This window comes from Cydia fagiglandana, chromosome Z (genome assembly GCF_963556715.1).
Source record: "Cydia fagiglandana chromosome Z, ilCydFagi1.1, whole genome shotgun sequence".
Classification (NCBI taxonomy): domain Eukaryota; kingdom Metazoa; phylum Arthropoda; class Insecta; order Lepidoptera; family Tortricidae; genus Cydia; species Cydia fagiglandana.
The window spans coordinates 33455743-33475019 of record NC_085959.1 but is presented as its reverse complement, the minus strand read 5'-3'; the positions used below and the strand labels follow the sequence as shown (position 1 = coordinate 33475019).

Here is a 19277-nt window from a genome sequence, read left to right as displayed (position 1 = left end):
TAAAACGAGTTGGGTGTAAGGCTCGACGAGGCCGCCGCCACACAGCGAGGCTGGCGCGCGAATGAGCCGGCCCGAAGACGTGGAGGGCCGCAATCAGACACGACTCGCGGAGGCAGCAGCTACTTGTTAACCTCTGACCTTACTAATATTGAAACTTTAGCAATATTGCTAGTGTATCTTAATAAAATGTTCCCAAAAGTCGTTGGAATTTTAGAATAACCAATCCATACCTACCACAATATTATCTGATTAACTTCTAGACATGCCAGCAGAAAGCGCCATCAGAATCATATTCATGATCCGTCTGATACTAATAAAGTACGCTTAGTCCTTTTGGCTACAGTTCCAGCAGTTCGCTGTTAGACTTGTGCAGCGTCATTCTCCGATCAGATGAGATGTTAATCAGCGCAAAGGTCAGGGCCAGCGCCGACATACGATCCTGTCCTGTCCATCATTCTTATATTGAAGAGTTATTACTGTTTAGCCTGCACAAAACTATACGCTTGACGAAAGTTGACACAATTCCAGTTTTAGTTATGCGATCTGATTCCGATACGATAATAATCTTTCAGTCTCAAAAGTAACGTGTTTGGTTAAAGAAATGACACTTTTGATACTACAGATCAGTATCTAAAACTAAAAGTCGAATCGGCCCGTAGAAGTCTCCTTATTTTTTTTTTCATTGATATTAAGTAGTGGGATGAATTAAGTAGTAGTACCTAGTATAGTAGGCACGTATAAAATTGAGTAATGCGGACTACCAATACGAGTCAGGCCTATAATTCTGCTAGACGAGAAGTAATCAAAACCCGTGTTTGAGTTTTCCAAATTAAAAACGGACGAATTGGATATGCTTATTTTATCCGCAATTATTACAGAATTATCCACTTTGAAAGATAAATAATCAACGACGGATTAAATTAATCCTATTTTAATTGAAGCTGATTTTGTATCAGATATAAACTTTACTGACATAATATTATAACCCTAATATTTTTTATAATAATTAAGAACCTTAATTAAATTTATCTTGACTTAAAATGATCGAAAAAGCTATTTGATTCCTGTAACCACTAATAAAATTGAATTCTCGCACATAACATCGGTAATAAATCACAAGCCTCAGACGAGCAAACAATTCGTTTGTTATGATAGTTAACTTTGAAAACCTCGTAACGCTTATATTTGTATTGTTGCAAAAGCAAACGTGCACAGTGAATATATAAAGTCCATATTTCAGGAGGGTGTTTGAGGAGGTTATGTGTTTATAAAAGTACGCAGCTGATTTGTCAGTTCCCAGTTGTTGGCTAACGATCTATCACGCGAGCTTCGCAAAAAACATCTTAAACTATTTCAACTATTATGTTTTTTGCTGGATTCCTTCGAGGCGATGAAAGGGCACGCTGGGAGGCCGGTACTTAAGTACCTAATTAACTACTAAAAGGATTTTGTTTTGGCTTTTAAAATACCACAAAAACATATACAGAAATATGTCCATACATTGTTACGCAACGAAACATATTAATTTTAAAAAGTTTATAGTTTGGGTTCGTCTGATTGAACATCACGGCCATCGAGACGGTGCGCTACTCGTATCTAATTATGTCAACTTGTTAAACTGTGTTACTAGCATTTTAAAAAGTGTACATGTTGTATTCATTCAACACAATGTTCTATAGGTAAGCACAATATGTAGATTTTAATTAATGTAGTCGGTAGCAACTAGAGCGCAGTCCCTGGACACCGGGCGAGTCCACTGTCTACGTTAAGGGGCTCCCCCACGCCAATGACCTTCGATCTGAATCCCTTAGTTTTCTAATGTTTTTTGTAGCGTATCATAATAACAGCAACGGCTTTAAGCAATATAGTATCCCATATTTACTTTAAAGTTCATTGTCTTCGAGATATTTGGCATCAAAGTTGAACAATTTTAGGCTAAAAAACTGGTTTTCTGGCCATAACTTTTGTGTTAATTAGTTTAAAATTAAAGCCTTGGACACGATTTTCGAGACTTCAAAGACGAATCCAAATATGTAGATTTCGTACATGTAAGATCCTTTACTGCAAACTAGATACGAAAAAAGTGTTTATTTTAGACAATTTTTAAAAAACTCATAAAAAAATAAGTATTCATTTTTTTCAAAATCCGGTGGACAAAACCGGAGATAAAAGATTGAAGAACCTATAACCGTTTGTTTTATAATTCTATCTGTAGTGCAAATAAAGGAGATACGATTCAAAACTTGTCAAAAATCGATGAAAACCTCGGGTAGCCCCTTAAGTCTAGAGGCCGAACAATACGCTAGACACGGCACGATGCTCAATATTCTTAATAACAACACATGGGCCAGTCTTCGAGCACAACAGCTTTTGTTTAATTATGAAGTGTGACTGTCTGTTCTGAGAAATTATTGCAACTGTCTGTCTTATCATACTAGTACCTACCTACATCTACCACCAGTTTGGTACTAACAAAAACGCTAGCGGGAACGTAACTTACTTTCTATGCATCTCGCTCGTATTGGCATATTAGTGCGAGCGAGATGTATAGAACGTAAATTACGTAGACTTTAGGGTACCTGTACGTCAGTGTTGACATTGTCAGTGATTCGTGGTACGGGCACTGATAGGAACTAATTAATTATGTGAAGACATATTAAATGAAAATTACCAGTAAATGGTGGAAGTGTACCTCCACGTCTATATATTATCTACTTTTGTACCATTAAAGTTGATCAATGAGTGTAAACTTTTAAAGTACCTACAATCTTTTACATTTTATTGGTATTTATATTTTTATTCTATGTACCTAGGTAAATACTCGTAACCAATAACTTTGTGGAAATGGTTTTATTACTGAAAAGTCGTGGGAACTTTATTTCAACCAATACCGTTTGTAATTTAGCCTCTCATTTTAATTCGATCGAAGCTACATAAAGATTTGTAATTATAATAAATTATTATTCATTAGTTTACATATTTATAAATTCTTACAAATGTTGACACATGTCTATCTTGCATCATCTACCATAAAAAACCTAAAAACGTATCAGAAAGGGCCGGAAACGCGACCACAACCGGGCGCCGCTCCGCAGTGCCCGCTCTAGCTTTCGAAGCTGACCCGTTTCCATCAGCACCCGCTCAAACAATGGTTTGACTTATGATCCAAATGTACGCACACTGGTTCACACTGCCAATGTGGAATGTACCTATTAGTAAGATTTGAAAAAAAAAAACTAATTATATTTTTTTCTTGCTCATACTTATTAGTTCATTAATAAGAATAGATGTTATCTACCCGTGAGGGCTTGAGCCTCAATACTAAGTTTGTAGGTACAATACCTTGAAATATTTTCGAAGATAATAAAAATAAACAAAATATAAACTTACAAATAGCGAGTTTTTTATTTATAAAGTTGTGACCGCAATGAAACAAATAATGGTCTGCACTCTTACTCGTAATTACACCATTCACACGTTTAATGCAATATTAAATTCCATTCCAAAATTAAATTCCAATATCGACGCATGACGATAACATTTCATAATTTATTCGCATTTCAGATTTATCCAGCTTCAACACTTCGTTTTGTAACACAAAACCTCAATTAAAGTCGGGAAATCGAAATCGCACATTTTCCGCATTCAATAAACTTTCAGCAGTGTATCGAGTTACCTGCAGTTATGCCTCCATTGGGCGGTCGCGTGTTGAACAATATGTCAGGTTATCGTAGGGCATGGTTTACGGGCCATTCCTGCCCGCTACACTGGGCAGCGAGCGCTGCTCGGTTATGGGAACGAGTGCGAAATCAACAGTTTCCGACATCATGAGACTTAAGTGCCTTTCCGTTCTTATTGATATTATAAATGCTAAGGTTGTTCATTGGTTACGCTTTCACGCGTTGACCATTAACCAATTTTATAACACTATATCCAGTTCAAGTTTATTGAATTCTTTTCTTAGTAGTATACGAAGACTTTTTGACTTTGTGCAATATATTTGCAAGTTAATAGTAAATCAGTATTATAAATACATAGGTAAAAACGGTACAAAATAAGCGTAAATATACACAAATGTCACAAATAGGATGGCTGGATCACAACCCTTGTATGAGGGTCCTACATATAACCTAACCTAACCCATAAAATTTGTCTTCTGTGCTAAATAAATTTAAGAATAAAACTTAACCCGGTGTACATAGGGTTGAACTACTTAATCGAACTGTGCTAAAATTGTGGTCATTTTCTACACCAATTTGGTATATAAAATCTTAAAAGAAAAGAAAGATTAGAATAGAAATTTGTGTAAATGAATCATTTAGTTGATTTTAATCTAACGTTTGTCCCTCCAACCTGATCAAGATTAAACGATCTTATCGCGATTGCAAGAGAAATCTAAGGGCCTCAGACACACATACCTAAATACAAATGTACTTAATGTAAAATCTATCTGTGATTAGCTCAAAGGCTATAACGTTCAGAGTGGCTACCGCGAAAACCGAAATTCGCAAATTGCGGGGATCTTTCTCTTTTACTCCAATGAAGGTGTAATTAGAGTGACAGAGAAAAATCCCCGCAATTTGCGAACTTCGATTTTCGCGGTTATAGCCCTGATATCGAATATGTACTACCTATACTATACCTACTGGCTGGCGGATGTGGTCGAGCTAGAGTTCTCGTCGCATGGGTGTCCTCTTACAGGTACGTTTACAACTACAAGGTGAAAAAAATTACGTAACTGCGTGCACATTCAAAGTTTTTCTAGTGCATTAATCATCCTTAGATAACATTCGTTATTTTAGAATGACGCATTGACAACGTAGATATTTTAACATTATTCCTTAGTAACTTTATCTAGATCAGTTTTTATAATTGTAGGTATGCGATTATTTTCTTTATACGATTCTCACCAAGTTTGGTCCCGCCAATCTGTGGGTCCGTATATTTCTATTCTATTCCTTTTTAACATTATCACAAGAATTGGCGCAATCACCAGTTTTTACTTAAGCTTCAATCATCATTTGCTCTTAGATAATAAAAAGGATAAACTTAAATCTTATTTAAATATGACGTTTGTTCTTGATATGAGATATATTAAAGCTAGTTTTTAGTTAGATAGGGCCTGTAACCTCTAGAGAATCAACTTCCAAATCAATATCAGGTAATCTACTAGTATGTCCTCCAGTAGGCTCACCGCAAATAACGCGAAGCGCACTACACACTGGCCTCTGGCCTGACTGGGTTTGTGGGCTATCGTATTTTACCCATTACCCAGCCATGTAAGTACGGCCGCCGTGTGTACCTGCCCCATTGATTTATAAGCCGATAGCTATTTCGGGCGAACGAAATACTCGTGCGCCGCTTTCATTTTTGCCCCTGTTCAATAATAAACAATGCACCGGATATTTGAAGGTGTTTTGTTTTGACGTCTATGAGATTAATAGTATTCTTATGGGAGCGTTAATAGTATGTTTTTATATTTATTACTCTTCAATATACGTATACTGGGAAGTCGGGATTGATTGTATCATGTTACATAACAATAATTTAACTCATGATAAACTTTGGTTAATCTAGGGGTCAAGATGGTAATAGCCAAATTATAAGTAAAAATGTATTAGGATGACAGGTCCTACGAAAAATCACGTGAGTATTTCCAAGTTTTGATTGACATTTTGTATTAATTAACGGTTTGTCACCTTAGTTAGGCCCCTGATCCATCTAGAAACAATAGTTATTTGTTTTACAAGGGGGAAAAATTGTTGTTTAACCTCTCGTGCTTTTCACCACACCAAACCGAAGAAAATATGAACTGTAAGATAAAATACAAAAGAATGTTATTAAATATTTATCATTCAAAATCATAATTTAAAAGTCAATTCTACCATCAGCACGGCGAGCACATGAGTACACGCGGGATAACTTGACATTTGTCCTCGAGACAGCCGGTTGTCGCGCGGATATCATGCTACCGATTCGCGAGAGAGCTCTATGTCGCGGCATTTTTTCGCCTGTCGACTGTCGCGCCCATCATGTGCTAGCCGTGCAGCAAACATGAGAAAACAACTCAAAATTTGCATTTGATTAAGTATACGAGTACGACTATGCCTCACATGTGAATAAAATGCAACTTTGCTATCAGTTTTTGAACAATCAAGAGAGCTTTTACTAGTTGGTGAGATGAAAAAAATAATGTACTTACGCGAATTAGTGATCATTAAAAATAACTAATAAAATTATTATTACACAACCGATAGGTACCTAACTATTATAAAATGAAGGGTCCTACTGGTGTTTATGAATGAAACTGTGCTTACAATCTAAGTACACCAGCACTCCAGTCTACGTTTGTTTGCAACATGAATTCTCAGAATTTTATTTATACGCGCGACATTGCAACTATTATTTTACGACGTCAATAAAATAATATGATCGTCCTAGGACTTAAGTGCCAACAATTTAAAGTAATTTTCCTTTGCCTAAGAGTCATTGTAATTACGAGTTACGAGTAGGTATATTTATTGTATACCTGCCTATATTAAGTACTTATTACAGTTAGGAATATTTTCAATCGCAAAACAATGAAGGTCATGCGTTCGTGACGTTATTGTTAATTAGATTTTGTGGGTAGAAATTAGGATTTCATTTGATTTCACGAACCACAAGTAGTTATGCCAACCATCATCAACAGTCACAATAGAAAGTTTTGAGCCGACCGTAATCAGTGTGGCTACCACCAATTTGGCACTGACATAAACGCTAGCGTGAACGTAACTTACTTTCTATGCATCTCGCTCGTACTGACATATTGTTGACACTATCAATCGACTTACGTATGATATATGTACTCGTACCATCTATTGTCAGTTGCCAAAGCGGACCTCATGCCCCATGAGCCGTGGCAAAAAGCCGGGACAACGCTATTATGAAGATGATGATGATGAATTGATGATATTATGTCTTACTATAACAATGTTCTGATTGTAACGCGCCAGCAAAGAATTACTTATTCCCTTGAGGTGACATATTTGTTAAGTTGGCTACGTGCGACGTGTAGTGTAAGGCACTTAGTAGTAATACATAGTTATGTGTTTTACAAAGGGGGCAAAGTTATTGTCTAACCGCTCGTGCTAATATTGATAACCGGACAAGCGAAATATGTATGTAGTTCGGTACGCCATACAAATTACATATTCCAAAATTGAACCATGTGATGTGCTAGCGAAAATCCTTAGCTTCAAAGTCCATGACTCTTGTAAGGTGCGTAATAAGTCAGTACTACTGACTCCAACCAGTTTTCGTGAGCCCAAACGAAACAATAGATCACTCGCCAACAGCCAATTATGTCACAGCTCTAGAGCCAAAAGACCAGTGACGGATTGCCCTAAGGCTCAGTAAGCCCGGCCTAGGGCGGCAAGATATTAGGGGCGGCAAATTGTGACAAAAAATTTACTGAGGATACCAAGAAAAAACTCAAAATGCACGTAGTCAATATGATGGGTGCGGAGAAAGGGGCGGCTACAGAGCTTGGGGCCTAGGGCGGCTAAAACTGCAAATCCGCTGCATCCACTGCAAAAGACTTACCATTTGTTGGGGGTTCCTCGGCTTGCGGTGTGCGCGCGGCACCTTCAGGCCGGTGACGCCCTCCAGCACGTCCGCCAGCAGCAGGCCGTCGGCGCAGTCGCGCGCCAGCCCGCCGCCGGCGGCGCCCGCGCGGCGCCGCGACCGCGCCCGCTCCAGGTAGTGGTTCGCCCAGTCGGTGTAGATCTGAAAACAATCATACTAAAATTAGTAAAATGCTTCTACTTATAGGTATATAAAACTGCTTCTATAGCGTAGTCGGAGATGCCGCCTACATCGCTGGAGGTCCCGTTTCAATAGTTTTAATAAACATCTACTTATTTAATTCCAGCAATAAGATCAAGTGTAAACTGGTTATTTTGCTTCGAATATATCTGTTTGATGTACCTTAAATCTTTTGGGTTCTACGTTAAAAAATTGTTGCCATTAAGATAAACTGCAAGAAAAACAACCTTGAGGAAGTTACGTAACACATCCAATCGAATTGCACTTCAATTTGCACTGATATGACGATAATCTCTAAGTTAAAAACAAATTAAAATGGCTATTATATTATACTTTCAATGATAATGTGGTAAAACTATGGCCACATACAACACAACAAATTCAACGAAGTCATACTTGTTAGGTACATAGTAAATTCTGGACCTAAATACAAGCGAACACTTGAATCCGGATTAAAGTAATATTCAACAGAAAAGAACGCATAAGTCTGTTAAAATAAAATTAAGCATTCAATAAGGCTCCGTATGACAAAGGACATCTCATCTCATGTAACCTTCAGAATCATCTCACGAAGATAACTTGCTTTTACGGAGATGCCAGTGTCATATAATATGCGTTGCGCGTTGCACAATTTTGACCTCCTCCACTACTTTACCCGCAAGAATTTTCCTCCAAGAAAATATTTCAATCCGGTAATGAGGACTAAAATAATCTTATTTAGACTACTAAGTAATTGTAATAAAAATAAGTTTTTGAATATGCCTGTGTCCACTCATATTTCTATGAGGTTCGTGAGTCATGTTTATATTTTGATGGCTATCATTGTGTTCAAATTGAAGGTACAATGTTTAACGATTTTTTCTCGAACACGAAACGATTTACAGGAACCGTCAGGCATGAGTGATAACTGACCGCCAAAGCAAAGAGTGATGCACTCTTATTTCAATGTCACACAGATTCCCGGAGCCCTGACTCACGCAGAACATCGTAAAAGCTCATCTTTCCTGTGACTTTTTTGGGTTAAATGGTACTTTAAATATGCTTATACTTAACTGTAAATGTGCCAACCCTGCTTAACGAAATTTAAAAACGATTTACGTACCAATATGAAGTTAGAGAGAGCTACACCGACAAGAGTCCAACTCTTAAATTTACGACGACGATGAAGTTAGGACATATACCGTGAAACGAATACGGTGACGTCATACTTCGTTTAACATTCATCACCGTTTTAACACAATTTAATTTCTCGATCGAAAATAACTATTATTCAAAACATGAAAGGAAATTGTGCTTCATCTTAATTGTTTTCAATCACGAGCATCCACCGTAAAAGTTTTTCAACCTCATAAGCATTGTGATAAGTATGAGCGATGTTAGCATTGAATTCTTAAAAGGATTAAGTCATATTCGAGTCAATTTGCCGAAGAATGGGGACAAGTGGCGGGCTCGCGGCGCGACACTCCGTCGCCGACCGGCCTTCTCCGTTGCGCTCAGGACCGATACTGATACGGTTCACATCTTAACTTACTTTAATGGATTTGAAATACCACTTTGATGGCTCCTAACGGCTTTTCGATTACTGGCTGCTAATTATAAGCCGACACATGAATATGCACATGTTATGAATGGTATGAAAATATACAATAGGGATGATGATTGATGAAATGATGACACATGTTGAGTTTAGTAACAAAATCTAGTGAAATAAGAGAAAAGGAGCAATTTATCTCAATAATTTGGACACTTAAAAAATACGTACCTACGGTACGAATAAGTATCTTTTGCAGTGAGCAACTTGAAAATTCGTAGAAACATACAATATTAGAAAACAAGAAAAGTAATTTCAACGTTTCTGTAAATTAATTCCCTGAGGAGGTTAAAATATTGTACCTACCATTTATTTTTTAGTGACAGTCTTCAAATAGTTAATAATAATTATACCTTCATTAAATAAATATGTGAGTATTTTAATGATTGCCTTCATTTAATATAAGCTACCTAACACTATTCGTATACATAACTCTTGTGTTATAACACATACATCATACATGCTGTTTAAATTGTTACATTTTCCCCTAAATCAAGGTGTCTTATCAATTCAAATACCACCAAGTATCAACACTGTAAGTACCCATTATCATAAATTTATATTCAAAGATCATTATCAGATCAATCGAACACTTTAACAGAATAATCATGGCATGACATGATACATTGGAACAAGATTTTTTCCACCCTAGGAGATATACATAGTTAGTCACTCTATCTCAATCGTCACGGTTTGGACGGCTATCACAAGCGAGTTTATTCAAATAGGTCTCGAATAGTTTTCAATTGTCATAAATCTGGTGGTCTGACATGTTTATCGCCCCGTCTCACTGTACGTAGAATGCGTTATATCCGCTACTGAGAACTAACCAATCTTAGGACAGTTATCGTAATAACTAAGTTAGATTATCTAAATATATCCTACAAATAAAAATACTAAAAAGTGTGTATAGTAAATATTTATTGTAATAACTAGTTAGATTATCTAAATATATCCTACAAATAAAAAGACTAATGCAATAAAATATATGAGTATGAGTATGAGTATGAGTCATAGTGTGTACCTATAATAACACAAGACTTTTTAGCAAAATTTAGATTTATAGCGGTGTTCAAAAATGCACACAGGCAGACAAATCTGAGAAATGTTATGAAAAAAATATGTTGTTGTGATGCATATGTTTCACCTGACCGTTGTCTGTCTGTCTGTCTGTCTGTGTGTAATCAAATCTTGCAAGTTAAATTTGATCCACTTCTCGGTTTCCGATTGAGCTGAAATTCGGATTCGTATAAATCGGATGACAATGCAATATTATGGTACCATCGAGCTGATCTGATGATGAAGACAGAAGGTGGCCATAGGAACTCTGTGATAAAACAACGCAACTAATTGTGTTAGGGGTTTTTAGAATTGCCTCGATGTGTATTAGTTGTCTGTCGTAAGAAAAGTACAGTCAGCGATTAAAGCTTGCTTTTGCCAAAAACTTTTATAGGTAGACTTCTTCGTTTCCTAGACTCATCTCTAATTTGTTCTCATCACTTATCTCAAGGACTGCACAGAGTAGGTAATATACACACTCGTGCACAAAGCAATGAGCGCCAAAGGCATTTACCCTCGTGCAGCTTTATTGGTAAAGGCCAGTGCAGCTGAGCTCACCCGTGGATTTAGCTACAACGGAGCTGATACATATTTATCTCTTAATGGATCCATACAAGGAAATCAGAGATAGAAAAAAAAATCAAAACTAAAATATTTAACCAACATACGATAGACAAGTAGTATACACCAATAAAAAATAAATGCAACTCTAGACACCGGGTTAACTTTTTAGTAAAAAAAAAAACAAGATTCATTTATAAAAGTAAAAAGCCAAATCATTTTATGTCGATTAGGGCATCTAAACTTTGTACACCTGAAATGAAAGCTGTATGAATTAACATATTTACATTTTATTTTCGCGAAATGCTTACCAACGTAAATTTTTGTAATCCACGAAAAATAAATTAAAGGTAGGTATTTAAGGTGTATTAAGGACCTTTGTGATTGTAGATTGGCACGATAAACAATGATACAGCCTGGTAACAGATATACAGACGGCCGGACTCTTAGTAATACCGTTAAGGTACCGTTTTTACCCTTTGGGCACGGAACCCTAAAATAGTAATACTCAAACTTTTAGCTGTAAATTTTAAAATATTTTATATGCAATTGCAGCACGATTTAGGTATATGTAGGTATACAGATTTTAGTGTGAATATTGTGCGATGTCGAAAGATTTGACGCCTTTATAAATTATCTGTTAGATTTGATTGATATGTCACGCTCACGACTTAGGTAGATAGGTATTTATATTTCCTGAATTAAGTAATCATTTGAATTTGTTCGTAACGACGAGCATTCTGCACTGACACATGTCCATGTTTTTTTTTAATTATTGAATCTCATACTGTTTCATTTTGATCTTAAGGGGCCCACTGACGGTCAGTCGGAGTCGGAGGCGGACTGATAATCAGTGGGTCCCTTTAAAACAAAAACTATCTGACACGATCGTTCTACCAATAGCTAGTACGTATGTTTCTATAAATATTAAAGTTTGTACCCGTAGTTTGATTATTTACATTATTTTAAAATGTTATTGGCTTAAATCTGTGGCGAAGCAAACTATTAGTAAATATAGGTAGATTTCCGTCAAACTCTTGTGCTAGGTAGCAGCCTAAAAGCGTTAAGTACGGAAGTAGAATGAGGTCGCTTGGCTTTTAATAACGCTGGGCGGGACTCGGGCCGGCGGCTAGTTCCAGGGCTGCTGTTGCCATTGCTCACCAAGCTCCCGCCTCAAGACAACCAATCAGAAAAACGTATCGCAGTTCAAGAGTCCGTTTATGCTCACTCTACACCGACTTTGACAGGACCATTGCAAACTTGATCCGACTCTCTTGAACATCCTATAGAGCTGGAGTTTGCAACTAGGGAGTGCTCTCGGTACTGGTTTTCTATACAAATACAGTACCGGTTCTCACCATACATACTCAGTACCGGGAGCATTCCCTATTTGCAACCTTTTTGATAAAATCACCATGATAAGGCATTTGTAGGTATACGAGTATGTAACTAAACTAAATGTGGTAAATAATGCCGAATCTACGTTAAGACCCGTCTTAATGTAGTTTCTACATTATTTATGGCCACCAGCGTGCGGCACTGTGCGGCACAACATAAGTATTTTTGTACGGTTTGATACAACCAGCCCATTGTGCCTTCGAGATGTACTAAGTACCTACAGAAATGAGCTTATCGGATATCTATCCGCCACATTTTTTTGAAACATGTAAATCTTATACATCTAGGGCCTACACAACGGTTTTTTAGAATAGCAAACCAGCGCAATTGATGCCCTCTCTGGGCGTGTCTGAAATATTCGCTCGCCTGTAGTTGCTAAGCTATGGGAACACCAAGCTGCGCCAGGAGCGCCTGCGCCCGCGCAGGGGACCCGAGGCTAACAATTCAATTGCGTCTCAGAATTGGCATGTCTTGGCTCTAATCAGCGTGTAGATAACTGTCTGACATTGAATCAATTTTAACGCAATGTCTATAAATACAATCAAATAAATTATCACATTTTATATGAAGTGACAAACAAATGAGTGGCGTTTTTAAGATATCCTGATTCCTGATATAGGTATGTATAGGAATTGAAAATATAACGTTGCCATCAAAATAATACATTATATTTAATCTTAGCTAAGTATATTTTTGGATTATTAGCTTTTATATACAGGGTGATTCAGCAGACATGAGCAGGATTAACACTGCGTATTTCGTAAATTATAAGCAATTGTTTCGTATCAGTATTAGTGAGGTTAACGTTAATTTTGTAGTCGTGTTGAAAAAAAAGTTATTAATTTATTTACGACATGCATGGTTACCCTACAATTAGAATACTAAACTACCGATATTCTGTGTCAAATTGAATGTCATCACGGTCTGGTTACTTTTGAAAACTCGTATCTCACTCACGTTTGACAGTTTATTTTCTTCGTAATCATAATGCTGTCATTACGGTTAAAGAGGTTTTATGTTTATTAATTAGGTCTTGTAGGGTGACCATGATTGTAGAGAATTAAATTTGCCCTCGCCAAAAAGTTAAAAATAGGAAAAAGTGTGGTTGTTTCACCTAAATACGACGGTGATCGATCAATTATCAGTTACTGAATGCGCAGGATTAGTCCTGCTCACGTCTCATGAATCACCCTGTATATTTATAATAGTAGGTAAGTCTGATTTATTATCTTTATTATTAACAAAAAAACGTAAACTATGCATTATGCAATAGTAGAGCTTGGTAAAACAATATAAGATTTTAGTACACTTCTATGGTAAGAAAGTACATAGGTACATTACAGGGTGAAATTTTAACCAGTGTTCATACTGTAGGTAGTGACTTAATAGGTCGTACTGAACAACTTCTATTATCTATGGGGCCAATGCCGAAACCGCGAAAACTTTTTGGCTGTTTCATACATTCCGGCTGATGTGATGAAGCTGATTTCTATGGGACAGCAAAATTTTTTTTCGCGATTTCTGCGTAGATCCCGTAGTAAAAGTTGTTCACTGTATGACCTATAAAGTCACTACGCAATGTATAAAGGTGGTTATAATTTCTCCCTGTATGAAAATTCAAAATATTAATGAAGTAAGAAATTATTCTAGTCGATACATAAATATTCAAAATTAAAGTGAAAGGAGCATGTTACCTGAACAATAGAACGCGTTTGCCTGGTGACGTCATCTGTAGAGCCTTGGATGGAGCGGGGGGCTCTTATACACGTGGGTATCATGCTGCTACAGTACCGCCAACTCACTCTTAATTATAATTATAGCCTCCATTGCCAATTAGGCAATAAATTAGTTTTTATAAACACCTGTTAAAGCGAAGCTGTAAGTATGATTTCTATATATAGATAATATAATTTCTGAGCATCAAGTGTTGATTTAACCTATCAAAATTGGGTATTATTATTTCCAAGTTCATATGAATAATGACGTTTATCTCTGATTAAGATATTAATTTAATCCAGTTAAATTAGACCTAATATAGTTTTATTAATAGATGAGTTAGATTACGAGCATAAGCTACTGTCAACAAAACATTCGCCCTCATATATAAGAATAATCCGCCCGTATTTTTCTTCCTCAGCTCGTTCTGCATGGAGATGCGTCGCCACAATGCGTCAGACCAACCAGCTTGGGTTGAGCCGCCACGATCAGTTAGTAAATAGATACACGGGTGACACGTAAGTATTCGGTACGTGTGTCACGGTTCATGAATGAATGGATGCGTGTGTAGTGAAATAAACTCTTCCAGGAATATTTACTCTAGCGATCGGCGCCACATCCCACGCGGCCCTGGCGAGACTGGCTAAACCAAGGAAAGCTTAGTATGTGTTCAAACTATACGAACTGTATTTTTAAACGTTTACAGTAATATCAGACATATAAATGTAAAGCTAGTATGGGTATCAGTCAAATCTGAGTCAGTTATTGAAAACCAATAATAGACCAGTCTCTCTCAGTACTAGAAGAGTGAGTAATAATATGTTAATACCCACTGAGTTTTCAACCCAATTTTGATATAGGCATTGCCGGTTCACAGAAACAGAACGTATGATCTTTGAATGACGTCGTGACTTTACCGATAAATTCGAGAGCTCTTTGCCATCGTACGAAGTTCAGTCACCGTCAGATATATCGACGCAAAGTGCTTTATTGCACGAAACAAGGATAGGCATCCGCAGATACACATATATTATGTATTTACATTAGAAGTTTGCTAAGCATTATTTGAAGATGATTCGGAGATTGCGTACTTAGTCCGATAATGAGCATCCTGTACAAATATGTTTGATTATGACTGAATACTTCATAAATCGGCTATAACTCCAAATAACTGCTCTATCATTGAACCTCTCTACATGACAATGGAGCTACGCGTTACATCAACAAAATTATCAAAACAAATTATTTTAATGTTTGTCCTGTTTGTATAATATATAATTAGTGAATGAGAAAAAACACGAAATCAAATAGTATCGTCTGCCACGCTTGGCAGGCGGGTTGGCGATCGCAGTCGAGTACACCGAATTTGAGGGACGCTGCTGCCCGTCCACCGGTGGTCTTGGACGTAGTTTAAGGACATACCCGGACCCCGGACATACCTGGGTTCAGGATTATATTGTCAACAAATTCAAAACCACATGAATAATTTATGCATCGACGGGAGCCAAGCCAAGTGTGCCTATATTATATATTTACTCATAAGAGTCATAACATAAGCTATGAATTATCCTTGCAAAGTTCCCTTTTTAATTGCTCTTGAGTATATTTATTTTGGCTCAGCTTATAAATGTGATTCATTATTTCTTCAAACGTTCCGTTGCAGGATTTATAAAGAACAACATTGTTGCACTGAGCTGTGCCGTATCGATGTATCTACATAACAAAGTTACACATAGATGTAGGTACATATCGACAATATCTACATAACAAAGTTGAGGTGTAGGCGCTATTGAACGATTATATTGAAATGAAATACATAGTACCAATACGGCTAACTTGAGACAATGACTAAGAACCGTTCAGTGGGAGGGCTTACTAATACTTTTGTCTTTATGCATGTAAGGGCCTGAGGTCAAATACATACGAACCTTACAATATTTTTTCCTAAGTTTCCTTTAAAACAGGTCACATGTGCCTTATTCTAACACTTAGGTAAGAACATATTTTGTAAAGCACAAGTAAGTGCAAGTACTTTTATAATATTCATGTCAGCTTTTAAATCCCTTTATAAACGAACTGGCCATCATGACTGATTTTAGGTAAATAAACTTTTATATCCTACCATATTTACACTATCGAAAATGTATATTATCAACTGATTCTTCATATTGGTAATAGGAGCCAATTGCACCAATCACAGTTATACTGTCAACAGACTGATCAACGTCACGCAGCAGAGATCTATGGAAGTTCCCATACAATCAAATTTAGCGAGCGCTTTAACCGTAACAGACGGTTTGTGACTATCCGACCCTTGGTATGTAAATAAATGAATCCCAAATGAACAACTCATTAGTTACAATATAAAATGTTCGATATATACCTATTCGAAACAGGTATGTAGTTCAATGTTTTCAATTAGTTAAAAACATTATACTACCAAGCATCTTTATGCACGTAATCGATATTAGATCAATGAAAAGGGCGATGTATTGGTAGTAAATGTTGTGCAATATAGGTTGATGGTGTTAGTGTTACGGTGGCTAAGTGGGCCGCGGCGGCGGCGGGCGGCTGCGCGCGCGCTCCTCAACATCCGACTCAGATATTTATTTACACGCTTGTCAAAAGTTCGACACACCGCGTATAAATAGCCACGCGGAAGGTGCGCCGGAGCAACGAACTTGTGTGACATAATCATAAAACACGGCCATTTAAAGCACAATGTGAAACAAAACATCCGTTAAAAGAGTTGAAGATAACGCGGCTACCGTAAAAGGATTTATGTGGCACCGAGATAGGCGCCAATGCGAGTTGCACGAAATAAACAACGATTATAACAGGGCAAAGGCTAGAGTAGAGACAATTATAAGGTAAACGTACTGATGCTCGACGCGGTCCCAATACATGTCATCTTGAAATTTAAGTCATTGTCAGTAGAGGTAACAGCAAGGTGCAAGGTGTCATCTATTGGGCACTAGCGTGTCGAGCACTAGTACGTTTACCTTAGGTAGTAAGAACAACGTGCGTACCGTAGTTTAAGTACCATGGATGGCGTATCTTTGTGTATCGAATACCTACACAGAAAAACAAAACTGGTGCCTTCAGACCCCAAAACTTAAGCACTGAGCTCTAATTTCTAGCAGTAACTTAACTAGCCAAAATCGCCCCCGATATTATTCTAGCCTTTTTCAACAATGTGGGCAATACAGGAATAACCACTTGGAACCAAAGTCTGTTTATGATCCTGAATCTTTTACAGGTTCCATCGGTAGGACAAGACATAATATATGTGTAAGAATATTCATTCAAGCAGGGAATGGCAGGTGTATGCTGGTGTATATATCCAGCTCTTGTTTTATTTGATTTCTCAGATGTACCATTTACCAGAGGCTGCTGTGGATTATGTATGATTCTCTGTACAATTGACGACAATGTGTAAGTATAAATGGGTTCCAAATGTCTAGGTAAAAACAGAACTGTCAATACACGTAGAAATAGGTAGCCAAAATAATGCCAAATTAAAACATTCAGTTAAATACATACAATTTAAAGTCTCGGATATTAGCTAATTATAAATTTGTATTTATCTAGGTAATAAGTAAGTAGGTTATCAAAATCGTTTCAATAATATATTGACAACATTAACTTGAAATATGGGAGCAATATAGCGACTAACACGAGTATCTCAAGTCAAGAAGCCGAAAAAGTCGATAGGTATACGTATTAAGTACGTATTTTCTGTGGTATACCAACAAAGTGGGCCGCTTGATAGCTTCGGTGCATCACGTAGTTGCACTGCGTGGGCGACCGTGGGTTTGTACTATAGACGTGCTTTTCAACAGCTACTGAGACCTGATACGAGTAATGTTCGTCGAATAGGAGGAAGTCATGGCAAACCAATGTTTTCTGATTTTTCGAAGATGGGCGGTCAAATAATCGGTACGCATACCTAGTTATGGTTGTACTTACTGAACTGGCTAGTGAACAAACTATCTGCGCTATATGGCTTAGTAAATTGCTATCGCCAAAAATAGAAACAATACTCTCAAACATACTGACACGTATTTATTGCATAAAAGCTAACTGGTCATTCTACTTTTTATTGCAGATTTTTGTATCCCCAGAAGAAAGTATTCGATTTATATATTTGTAAACTGTGTAATTTTTAAATTGTATTTCTATATAAAGCATTTTAATGCTGCACTAACGATACCTAGTTACAAAGGCGAAAAAATACTTTATCTATTATTATATTTTTTATAAAGTAGATATAACAAAGTTATCATTATGAGTAAAAGAACTTGGACGGTCAACATAGCTGTATATTTGCATACTCCAGGTTATAATATTGAAGCCTATTCTGTGCTTAACATTTTTTAGTAGGCAGCTAGTGTAAGTTAAAACGTATTACGAATATTAAAATTTCAAGAATGTTTGATATCGTATAAACCTGCAGTAAAAAGTAGAATGACCCAACTACGTTCAAATGATTCAATTATATCAGTATGAGACTTATTCCATTAGGTAGGTATATGACTTATAACTATATATATTATATGGTAATAAATTACAACTCGTTTAACGGAAATAAATAATTTTAGCACATCTATTGTTGGGAAAGGGCGTGTCTGAGAAGCTGGCCGCTGATATCAATCATTATTAAAATTATACAACACGCACACAGACATTGTATCGGTATATCGGTATATAATGATGCCGCAACACAGCCGGTCATGTACTTACTGAGAACATTAGAGGAGTGGTTAGATTGATTTATACCTACTGATTAGTTCGAACAGCTATCACTGATTTAGAATACGTGGTAAGTCGCCATCAGATGTATCGGAGCGGCCGAGGTGCTCAAAAATAACTGAACATACATCTCTTGTCAAAGCGTTAAATGGGTGTGCAGATATTTTTCGGCCGCTGCGATATTTCTGCTGGCGACTGCACATCATAAAAGTCAAACGACCGAATGGATTCAACAATAATCATCTTACTGTTAGTAAGAAATAATATTTTGTTCCCTGCTAGAAGGGATCAAAGTAGCACTTTTCTATTTTGAGACATATTATTGCGAAAATACATAATATTATGAAACAATAAGTTCCTAATAGGTGATGTGAAAAGCAGTATACATGTCACA

General features: G+C 36.9%; 1 protein-coding gene across 1 annotated transcript in view; it reads right to left on the bottom strand.

Annotated features, from left to right (window-relative positions):
- Nucleotides 1-19277, bottom strand: part of LOC134678543 (protein sickie) — a 199335-nt gene that overhangs the window by 135544 nt on the left and 44514 nt on the right. Inside the window, exon 2 of the mRNA XM_063537127.1 lies at nucleotides 7585-7767. Coding sequence (XP_063393197.1) covers nucleotides 7585-7767 — 183 coding nt within the window. The remainder of the gene's footprint in view (nucleotides 1-7584; nucleotides 7768-19277) is intronic.